General features: G+C 31.8%; 1 protein-coding gene across 1 annotated transcript in view; it reads right to left on the reverse strand.

The window, feature by feature from the left end:
• The window catches only part of LOC129920119 (protein CBFA2T3), a 44,759-nt gene extending 35,442 nt beyond the window's left edge, over window positions 1-9,317 (reverse strand). The window contains exon 1 of the mRNA XM_056001328.1: window positions 8,494-9,317. Within this exon, the coding sequence (XP_055857303.1) occupies window positions 8,494-8,496 (3 nt within the window). The 5' untranslated portion in view covers window positions 8,497-9,317. The remainder of the gene's footprint in view (window positions 1-8,493) is intronic.
• Window positions 9,318-12,665: the final 3,348 nt, after the last annotated feature.

The following is a 12,665-nucleotide window of genomic DNA, read 5'->3' on the forward strand; positions in this document are numbered from 1 at the left end:
TAGTTCTAAAATTTAAACGGCTACCAAGCCTAAACTTTTCCTTCAATTAGCGGAACATTCCATTAAATCATTCTATCTTTTTTTTGAGACAAGTGGAACTAGAGATAAGAGAGGCTTCAAATAACCAGTTTTACTGTATTCCGATTCCGATAGTTATAAATAAAGTCAAAAAAGTGGCTTAGTGAAAAAACATTTGTTTTAATAGGTAAATGTGCAATGCAGGTTTCATTAACACAAACTCCTGATCCCAACAGCGACTAAATTGCGAAAAACTTTAAAATTGTGGGTTTAAAATTTTTTTTTGCAATCTTATCAAAAATTTTGGGTTGTTTCGCAAAACGAACTTCACATTCAGATTAAGCATACCAAAATATATTTAGAAAGATTTGTCTGGCGAAAATAGCTGCTTATTTTTTTTTGCTTTTTTGGAATGACTTTTTCAGATTGAAATTGCTATAAAAACCGAATACGGACGTCTTCGGGTGAGATTTTTTTTTTGAAAACTATTGCTGAGATTTAACACTATCTAACGAAACCTATCCGCCAACAGAGGCAAACAGAAGAAGTAGTTAAAACCTTATGTGAACATAAAAAGTCACTAAAATGGAATGTTTTTTGTCAAAAAAATCGTATTCAATTCTTTTTCGCTAAACTAATGTACCATATTGTGTGTCAATTTCTTTTAAGCCTATTTACAAAAAAAGTTGTTTCAAACCTTGAAATTATACGGTAAATAGATCATTTTGAAACTACTTGTATTTTTATCAGTTTTCACTATTTTTCAATTTTGAGCGATAATCTCCAGGCCCACAATTTTTTTTTTGAAAAACAGTTTTCATTTTCTGATTCTTCAACTAATTTACTGTTAGAAACACGTGCAGTATCAAAATGCGTGGCGCCTCTAAAAAAAAATTCATCTAAAAACAATTTTTTAAAATCACGAAAAAAAGCAAAAGCAGATTATGTCTTACCTCTCATATAGGTACTTGTTAATGCATTTATTAAAAATGTGCAGTGTATTAACCTAAAAAGGTTAACTTAAAAAAAAATTAATTATTAATGTCATTTAGGCTCAATTGACAAGACTACCTTTATCTCAGACTTTTTTTGTTTAAACACATTTAAAGATTAGGTACAGTTGGTTTTATTTGAACAATATTTTTTCAAAAACTTTTTCAACTAGGTACATTAATGTCGTTTTCGATTGGAATCACTCAATAATTCACTCATTCTGAAATCCAATAAAAAACTTCGAATCGCTTCCACCCAATTCTAAAATTTAATATCTGTATTGGTGAAAAATCAGATATTTTGTTTTTTTCAGTAGGAGAATAAAAAACTTGTAGCACGCTTCTTAATGATTCCAGGCGCTTCCGGACGGCCAATCGAAAACAACATACATTTATTATTATAAGGTTTGTTCGTTGGGCTTTCTGGATTTTTAATTTCGGGATTCTGTCCGTCTCCCTTCTCTTTCCTTATTCATTATTATAGGGGCACCTTTGCAAAAATTAAATATTAGGATTGCTTTAGTCTTTCAAAAGAAATTGGGGCGCCTGTTCTTCAAAGATGAACGAAGATTTTGGACACCATTGTCCTTCCGGAATCCAAATAAATTAACCCAAAATTGGGGGGCGCCTTCATTCTTCAAAAAGTTTAGGACAAACAATACGAGCGCCGTTGAAAATGTAAAATAGAAAAAAATTGGTGCGCCTTTGTGAATGTAAAAAAAATAAAACATCGATTGAAAAGACTTCGTTATTTATATAACTTTTGTAAAAGTTCGGGGCGCCTGCGGCGCCCCTCAATTCTTGCGCCCCTGGGCGACGGCCCAGACTGCCCCCCCCTAAAACCGGCTCTGAGTAGATTTTACAAAAAGGATCATCGACTCCTGATGGCCTTTGAAGGATTATATTATATGATTGTTTACTAAACCATTTGGTTTTTCTTTCATTTTCTTTAAGTATACAACACTTGTGGTTATTATCTTCTTTCTCATAATCAAATATTCATTTAGTACCAATTGTTAAAAGACGTGAATACAGCTAATATATTGCAAAGCTATGTACATATACCTACATCAAATCTATCTAAATTGTAGCCACACACATTCGTATATAGGTATCCTCATAATTCATTGGCAATAATCATCGCAAGTTGGGTATTGTTAGACATGTGATGTCCTTGTCAAGAAACCCAAATGACAAGTGTAATTGGCCACACGTTCATTTGTCTGTTCAACCTGCCAATGTCGGCAAAATTCCCACTCACTCTAAACACATCCTTATTCACGATATGGGTACATACATATATTTGATGTCCATCAGAGAAAATTAGACCGATTGTGCATTTGCGTTCTATATCTTCTATATGAGCTTTCTCTATATTCTAATGAACATGGCCAATCTTAAATCAATTTTCCTCAATTTACATTCATAATTTATATCTACACACTTTGAGGCTCCTTGTGTGTGGTCATCAATATTGGAATATAAAGAGGATATTGTTTAACCTTTTCTATATACAAACACAGAGGCTAACTCCAGTCCAGACGGACACCGACCGCTGCCAACTTGAAGGATATGAACAGCAATTAATGTTGACACATTGATAGAGGCGAATATTCAACTCGGACATTCAGAGTCCTCTCAAGTAGGTGGTTTGGGTAGGTTTCAGTTTGACATCAAACTGATGTCAAAACTTTAAGGCCCTCAGGTGCTTGCTTAATCGAAAACAGTATTTTTCTTTTCATTATTTTTGTACTCAATGTGGATACCACCTGGCACAAATTCATCGCGAAACTATACCAACAAATTTCTAGCCAATTAGTAAAGAAAAACCCTAACCTATTCTACTAAACCCCCCCCCCCCCCCCCTCTCTTTTACTTTTTTTGTGTTTGGGGAAAATAAACTCGTCAAATGTCGACACCACAAACCAGCACCCTTGCACTGCTGCCGCCATCCCATCCATTGTCGAGTTCAATCAATCGCATACCCTCAAATCCCCCAAAAACGATCCTTGTGAACAAATTGGCTTAGTCCTTCCTGTGTTAGAGAAAGAACCGTTTTCACACCCTCCTCGTATATAACACACACAATCAATCAATCACGTGATTAGCTAGTAAGCAATTTTGCTTCGTTTGCTGACGATGACGACGAACGAGGACGACGACGACAACAACAAGAGGAGAGCTGAATGGCGTCAGATGGGGTGTTTCGATTGTATATATCCCACTTCTGACACACAAACAATTACGCCTGGTATGGGAAAGTACAGCTAGAAAGACGAAGACTAATGATGTGACATCCGCAGGCACAGGTGAATGGAAACGCGCATATGAGGCCCGCAAAGAGCATAAAAACCAAACTCGGGCGGATGCATAGTTTTACGGTTATTAGAAAAGTACAGAGAAAGTAAAACAATTACGGTGGGGGGGATTTTGCAAAGTTGTTTTTTTTTTTATGTGAATTATTCTGCAAAGCTCACTCAATTTGTGTGTAGGGTTTGCCTTTGCTCAGCTTAAGATCCCAAAACAGAATGTGGAAGGGTTATTTTAGTGACGAAAAAGAAGAAGAAGAAGAAGACGGAGACCACAGATGTTCGATTATAAAAGTGCAACATAAGGGTAGTTTTCTTTGGTTGTTTCGATTAAATGGGGGAAGTTCTGCAAAATTTCGAATTCTATACCGCAAATTATTGCTTCAGCTGTGTTTTTGCAAATTTAAGGACTTAATGTAATGTGATGATGTTTTTATATGCATCGTTGTTGTTCTGCTAATCGTCTCTCGTCTGTTCTTTCTAGCAAAAATGACATTTGGAGAGCACACAAAATAGGGGATTTGCAAAGAGTGTTTCATATTTTATGGATTGAAATATTAAAGAAGCTATACAATAAATGTTTGGCTATGGACTTGAGGACATTAAACACATGTGGTTTGATTTTATTTTTTTTGACCGACACACCGAAGGGTGTGATGATTTTACGTGTGCTTAACTCAAAGTGATTTATAGGTTTTTCTTTAAGTATACAATGAAAACTGAATTTAAATTCGTTATCCTTATTTTCAGTTCGATTAAGACCGCAACTATGTACATATTTACGATAAAAAATTATCATAGATATTTTTGAAGTTTCATAATGGTTCATTGACGATTTTTTTAATTCCGATATCTTAGTTAGTTATGCATTCGTAAAAAAACAAATAGAGGTAACAATCCAACATGATCTTAATAAAACAGGCATTAGTTTTTGAATCAGGTTTATCTTATGATGAAACAAGTTTTTTTTTTAAACCAGAATTAACGGTACCGACCGTTGGGCTCGAACCCACGATGTCTGGCTCTGAAGTCATCTACCTATTCCTCTGTGCCACGGCCACCTGCACCGTAGAACAGTTTCTTTGTTTTCTTCCAAAAACAAGACAAAAATGAAATTTTTGGATTTCAAAATAAAATTTTTTTTTTTAAATTTACTTTGTGTTTGTTCTATTTGAAGAAACAAAAATTGATCTGACACTTATGGTTAAGAAATCAAATTTTGAACCAAAATTATGGTTTAGTCTTTGATCATCTATATCTCAGCATCCAATGATTGCAATCTCGCAGGATTTAGAAACAAATAGCAATAAATACATCATTTACTGTGTGACCAGGCAGCCTCGACCGTCCTTGTACAAAATTGGGTTTTGGCATAGTTCTAAAATTGCCACGACGCGGTTTCCAAAATCTTGCATTTCATAATTTGGTACCTATTCCAAATTTCAGTAAATGACAAAAGATAGAGGATAAAGTGCAGATTTAGTTTTAATTACCAAAACGATATTTCTCATATCGTTTCAGAATATTGAATTTGAGTTTCAGAAATATTAAAAGAATTCAGAAAAATTGAAATTTTAAAATTCATCACTCTGAATTTCGGTGATATTATGAATACAAATTAATAGAAAAGGAGAATAATGTAATACAGATTTATATAAAGAATTTTTAATTAATATAAACAGAATTTTGGGGCTATGGAATTCTAAAATGCAGAATAATGATTAATGACCCATTCACTGGTAGGTACATAAATAATTGAATGTACATTATCTTTTATAATTAAATATATTTTTTATTTAAGTCGTTTAATTTTTTGAGATTTTCGGAATTCGTCACTCATTTTATACTTTGTCCCATGAATATTATGTGGGTTAAAAAATTCCCAACAACTTATTCTTAATTAAAGAATGCGAAGTGTTAAAAAGAAATATTTACCTACATTCTCATTTTTAAAATAAAATGTTAAACCAACAACTTATTTCTTTTAAAACCAAAATTGTCAACAGTAAAATTGGTGTAGCAGAAGCAAGAGTTGAAGTCTTAACTTTATTCAAGAATGCATTGTTGAGCAAACAACAATTTTTTTTTTCTCTGAGTGGTCAGATAAAAACAACAGTGTGGCATAACTTTCAATACAAAAATACAAATAATTCATTCAGCTGCTAAACAATAAATTTACAGAAAGATAAATATCGTCATATTACATTTTTCCAAAAAAAAAAAGTTAGCATAATAGGTATTAAGATACCAGGAAACATTAGTTTCCTTGTGTTTTTTATTCTTTTCTTAAACAAATTAAATATTTGATTTCAAACCTTTTGTCTTCGAATGTGAAGCTATTTATTCATTGGTTATTTGCATGTTAACAGCTGCAGAAACAGCTCCAAAATAATTATAGGTACTTTATACATTCTTTGATAAATTTAAAACGTGTAAAGATGTTTTCTTTAATTTCTTCGTTTCTTTTGAAGTGAAACATTTTGTTGAATTTTACTTGGAGTTGCTAGATTAATTAACAAAAATATAAAATTAAAACGTATAAGTTGAAAAGACTGATATTATATGCGATGTTCAATTGAAAGAAAACTGAGGCGTTGCGTTGTATTATCGTACAAAGCAGAGGTACCTACCCAACCTATTTGATTTGCTTATTTGATTTTCATTTGTTCGAACTATACAAATATGAATAACAATTTTCATCAGTATTTTTGTGTGAAGCTATTGATGTTGAAGTGTTATTTGTATTTTTGTCAATGAATTCTCATTGAATATGTCATTCCGCAACTATTCCTTTAATTTGGACTTTATAGTACCTAGTTATTTCTAATTTTTTTTTTTATTGGGAAATTAATACTTCGTAAGTTCTCAAATAAATACAAATATATTTAATTATTTTTATTATTTAATTAAAACTGAACTGGCAGCTCTAAATTCTTTACCGTTAGGTAATTAGGTCTCAAGTCACAAAATTGCATTTTTCTCTTTTTGATTGAGTAAGAATAAGCTGTTTATTCTCTTTAATTTCGTTGTTTTTTTAACATAAATCTGAGACAAAAAAAAATATTTGCATGTATTTCTTAAGCTTCAATCGCTTCACCTTTTAAATAAAATTGAGCTCCAAAAAAAGTATGCAGTTTAATTTCTTTTACAAAGATGCATTTTAAGAAAACAAAATTAAAAATCGTTAGGACCATTTTCTAAAAAAAACTAATTTTTTGAAAAAAAAAGTTTTAAAATAAAATTGGCATGTCATTTTGTAGCAATTATTAATCAACACATAAAACCAAAACTTCAAAAAAATGCAATATCCCGTTTTCGAAAATTTAGTTTTTTCAAAAAAAAAATTTCAAAATATTTTTAAAAATTCAAAAATAATTTTTTTTTTTTTCAAAATTTTATCTTTGAATAACAATATTAGTGGTTTTGTTTAAAAACAAAATCGTTGAAATAAAGCAAATTATTTTTGAAAAAAAAAACCTTTTTCATCTCTAATACTTGAATTTTCAAATCAAGATCGTAGGAACCATTTAAAATACATTAAACTTTTCCAAAATTGTTATATGACAGTTACCGTTATTTATGGTCCAAAAAAATTAATTCCATAAACCCCTTTTGATATAAGTATCTATGTATATCGCAAGTAAAAATAATGCTGTTTTAGTTATTACAATTTTTATATAACAACAGTGGCATGAAGGTATGTGCAATTTACAATAGACGTAACGTATTGGACCAAAAAAAAAAAAAAAAAACACCCAACAATTTGGGTAAAAATGTTACGAGTAGAAGGAACGCACGAAATTCCGATATACCTACAAAAAAAAAATACCTACCTACCTACATTCTGCACTATCAATGATGTTTGGAAGAACCTCATAAAATGTACATAATGTTCTTTACCTAGCTCTTGTTTACAAATACAAGGAAAAGGAACATTCTTTTTGATATCTTTAGTGCAAAATTTTAAACGATTAAATAAAATGCTCAAGCCATTTTAGTAACTTACTAAGTCAAAAACCAGACTGATGTTTAACTTAGTAAATTACTAAATTGCCTTTAGCATTTTAATAAATCTTTTAAAATTTTGAGGCTTTGTTAATAAAGGCTTAAGGTACACAGATATTTTAACAAAAACATTGTTTTTAACAAATGAAATAAAATTATTTGTTCGGTATTTCTCAAACATCATTATAATCTCAAATATTCCAATAAGAATTAAAAACAAACAGTTCAACGTACCAAGTTGATTCCTTTGCAAGTAACTTCAATCCCAACCATGTCTAACAATACGAATAAGTAAAGCACAGTACCTACACTCAAGAAAAGAATTCCAGTTTTTCTCTGGAGATGCATTTTTATTACCCTACCTACCTGGCTAGCTGGAAATAGGTACCCGTATATAAGTACAGAAACCAGTTTTGAGAAAAGTAATCTTACTAGTCTCTTAAAAATATGCATAAACGTCTGATTAACAAGAAATACGATCGATATATATACAACTTACATTTTATTTACCCTTGCCTTTTTAATATTTATTAATTATTTCACGTGTTCAATCTCTCAAAAACCCTGACCTAACTTACCTATTCTTGATCAAAAAAATAAAAAAAAAAAAAAACAATTGATCCCATTAATGTTAAAACATCTGCGACAAAAAGTCCATTTTTCACTATACACTCTCTCATACCTACCAAAATATTAAACAAAAGAAAAAAAAAAAACAAGCTGCCAAAATTAAAATAGAATCCATATTTTTTTTTTTTTTTGGAACACGTGCGGCTGGTCGTCGGTATTATAAAACAGAACACAGCACAAAATTAACAGATCTGCGGCAAAACAGCTGTATAATTAAGATAAATAACAATAATTTATTCGCATAAGATATGTATGTGTGAGTGTGAGTGTTGGATATCTACAGTACCTACAAAAAAATGTTTGAAAAAGCCGCAAAGAACCTTCAAACCACCTGCACAAATGTCTGGCAAAACCGAAACAACACAACACCAAATGAAACTGAAAAAACAACTACAGTTGTATAAAGGTCCCTGGCCGGGCGATGAAGCCACCCGCTTCGCTTATGCCCCTGTATGTCGCTACTTTTATCACTTTGCAGATACAAAACTGCATTCCATTTTATACATTTCAACAAACACGACATTCCAATGCTGACTCACCATAATTAACCGGACAGATGATGCTCTTTCTCCTTCTTGTGTTTTTTTTTCTCTCAAATTAGTTTTTGTTTCTTATAATTCACCAATAAGAATTCATAGACCAACTGTATTTATATTTTCTAGCGCGGATTTAATTTTGCGCGCCCAACACAGGCGTTAATTGGATCAACGAACCATTCGCGGTAGTTGAATGGATTCAATCGCGAAACACGTGTTCACTGGAATGCAGTTTTCTTATTTATATTAATCTTTCTTATTCCAACACAGTGTCTTGGAATAATTGTTTTCTTTCTTGGCGTTTTTTCACATTGCAAAGTCAGCGTATTTTACACTGAACTCGCTTGGCTTAGTACAACACTATTTTATCCAACACAAAAGAAATTTTTTTTTTACAAGTATCTTTGCTTGTTTTTTGTTTATTCACTGTTACCTGGATAAACAGGTTTTTAGTACCGCCACCGGAATGAAATAAAAAAATTCTGTATGTAGGTATTTATCCGCTACACGAAACGTTCGTACCGTTCCACAGTCAAAATTCGACTGGGGATGTAGTGTGCAAGTCGTCTAGAGTGTTGAGATTCAGAGTTTCAGACAAGGAGCTGCCGTGTCGTCGCCGCTCCGTTGCGCGTATTCCACAAAACACTACAAATACAAAAATGAAATAGAGAGTACTATATTCTGTCAGTACACCAATTTGTAGGTATTTTCTCTGCCAGTCAACAAACTACGTTGCCTACTTGATATCGTGGAAAGCGAGTTCCCTTGCTCACAGTACCGAGGTCGATTTCGAAGTGATTTCAATTTGGATGATCGCTCTGCTCTGTACCGTTTATACTTTACTCTGTTGTCTAAACTTTTATTTTCCAGCAGAAATTGTATTGTCTTTGAATGTGTTGGTTTTTGGGGGTATGGTGGTTGGATTTTGCGCAATCTAGCAAACAGCTGTTGAACAGGAGGAAACATCGAAAACACGAGTGTTGATAACAGACGAACGGGCCTCTCTCATTCCCATTCTCTGAACCGAAGGAGAGGAATTGGTGTTGGTCGAATTATATAGATGGATGGCAGGCACAGCAGCCGGTGTTGGAAACGACCCCACAGCTGCCGATGATGGCAGCAGGCCATATCGAGGAGGTATAATACTGTTTTTATTGCAAATGCTAAGGCATCAGCAGAAGCAATATCCTTGCACACAGCAGATACCTTGTGTCTGTTTAGCTATTATTTGCGCCACTATGGCCACCCTGTTTTGTGTTTAGATAACTGCTGATGTAGTGATGTGCTGATATATAGGTATAACAGTACTACAAACATAACAGAAGTTCTCTCTTTCTCTGTCAAAACATTTGTTGCAAATATTTGTCCAAACACATTCCGTTATGTCATTGATGTGTATTTTTGTATAGCTCCAACAGTTGTTGTTGTTGTTAGTCGTTATTATGCAGAAGGGGTTTGGTGGGTCGTGGTGGTCGTGGGGTGGATTATATGGCGATGAGGGTTGATGATGATGATTACAACGCTGTTTTCTGTTCTCATTTTAAAAGGCAACATTTAGGTGTAAGTGGTGTGGGCTGGTGTGGTGAAAGACGAAAGTAGATAGATAATGTAGGTGTAATGTTTTGCCTTCTGAATTTGGGGTTCGGCACTTTACTCGGCTGGGAATGATGGATGCTGAATGAATTTGATGCGGCAATAAGCGGGTGAAAATAATGGACACGATATTTTGAAAGAGCTGCGAACGGTGGACCGCATTAATGAGTTAGGTTAGGTAGGTTAGTTTCATCATATTCTTATGAAGGATTTTTTATAATTGAGATAGCCTAATTTCTTCCTTAATTATTGTTAAATGATTTATTTGAAGATTCAATTATTGTGAGAAGTTGAAGATTTAATGGAATCTTTGGTTTTGGTGTCATGAGACTTCTTTGAGACCTTAAAGTCCATGTGCAAAATTTAGATTTATACGTTTTATTTAACGTTTCCAAAGGATTCACCAGTGCAACCTTTACACTTCAAACACCAACTAGCAGACCAGATAATGTGGAGTAAACTCCAGAAGGTGTACAGCGTTACGAGAGCCGACAACTATTAACCGCTGTAAAGATCTGGTGTAATAAATTCGTTCTTTAAAACTTTGATTTCTGATTGATCAAAATTTGGCTTTTAAAATTTTGAACTTGGAGTTTTCAGGGGGGTCATTCCGTAATTTTGAAAACGATAATCGAATCGATGATAATCGTTGTACAGTTTGAGAATCTTTAAAGCTATTTTAAGTCAATTCTGATTCAATATTTCCTAAATAGTTTATATAAATAAAAGTTTTCGTATCCTTAAAAGTCGTATTAGTCTAGGTGAAATTGAAATTATTTTTTTTTATTTTCTCAATAATCGTCAATAAATAAACGATAGCTAAATAGGTCTCGTTTTTGGAGAATTTATTCGTTTTTGGATGCAATATTTGATTTTTTTAAAGTGTTCATTAATTTATTCCAATCACCGATTAATTTGCAAACTCCACTAACAAAAAAAATATATATGATTAATTTCTACGAATAACCATAATGTTAGAGTAAATTATTTTAAAATGTGTATCGAAAAACTATTCGTTTTTTAATACAAGGTATAGGCGGAATGTATGTTGTATATTGAAAATTTTAAATTTTTCCAAAAACACATTTTTGAATTAAAAAAATAAAAATTAAATTTTTTTTTTTTTTTTGAAAAATCAATTTTTTGGAAACGGGTTGGTAAAAAATTTTGAAATTTCGTTTTTATGCGTAAATTAATTATTTCTTCAAAATGGCATACCAACTTCTTTTTGAAAAATCTTAGACATTTTTTATATATAAAAAATTATTTTTTTAAAAAACGGCTTTAACGATTTTCGAAAAAAATTTTCTAAAAATTCCTTTTTATACAAAAAATAAAATGGCATACTTAGTTTTTTGTAAAAGATCATTTAAAACAGTACTTAATTATTTATAAAAAAAGATTTTTTTTTTTTTTGTACCACTTATGAAAAGCTTTAACATTAGAGTAACTTTTACCATAAGAGCAAGTACGTGCGACCCCAGTCGTACAATTTATTTTCTTTGTATGTAGGTACCTACATATGTGTCTTTTTTATATATAATTTATATATATTTTTTTCTAAATTCACTTCAGTTTACCCTACTAAAATTTTTTTTTTTTTTGTAAATCCTAAATATTCAAATTTTTAAATTTAATTTTCTCTGACACAATATTTTTTTTTACACCTATTACACTTACCATATAAGTCGAAAATCTAAAAAAATGTCTCTTATGTAAGTAATAGCCTGTTTTCACTAGAGCCCAAATCAGTTAATTTCGCAAATTATTTCAGTTCGAATGTCAAATTGTATAAAAAAAAATAAAATTTGAAATCTGAACAGACCTATGTATGTAATTTGCAAAATTATCTCATTTAAAAACGAAATTTCGAAATATTTCACTTGCCCATTTTCAAAAAATTGATTTTTCAAAAACCAAATTTGAAATAAACATTTTCAAAAAATTCAAAAAATTGTTTTTTTTTGAAAATCTTAATATTACGGTTACTTAAACGCTTTTGTATGAAAATTTTCGTTCAAATCGGGTTAGTCTTGTAAGATATATTCAGAAATCAAAAAACGGTTCTACGACACTACGACAGGTATGTGCAGTAGAAGGTTAATAACAGTAAAGTTTGTTTTTATTAATCTAAATCGTTGGAGCTGTTTTTGGAAAAAAAAATGACTTTCCTATTCCCGCTATAATGGCAGGTGCCGTAAGTTTTGGTTTAAGAAAAAACTTCAATGTCTCCTCTAAAGAATCACCCAAAATTGTTAACTACGACACAATTGAAGAAAATCGCTTAAACTTAAGTACCTAATATTTCTTTTTACAAAACTAATAATATCAATCGAAAAACATTTAATTATATTGCAAACTGTTAAGCTATGATTACACGGTCAACGAAATGGGTCAACGCGTTGACTCTCTGACGTAAAAATGACGTCACAATCTGTCCCAAGAGTGTCACGTCGCACAGTGGTTCCCTTCTTTGGAGGAAGTGGAAAAAACCTATAAAAACTGAACGGGTGGACCGATTTGATTGAAATTTGGTATATATGTAAATTAAATAAAACGAATTCTCATCGTGATCTAAAAAT

This window comes from Episyrphus balteatus, chromosome 4 (assembly GCF_945859705.1).
Source record: "Episyrphus balteatus chromosome 4, idEpiBalt1.1, whole genome shotgun sequence".
Taxonomy (NCBI): domain Eukaryota; kingdom Metazoa; phylum Arthropoda; class Insecta; order Diptera; family Syrphidae; genus Episyrphus; species Episyrphus balteatus.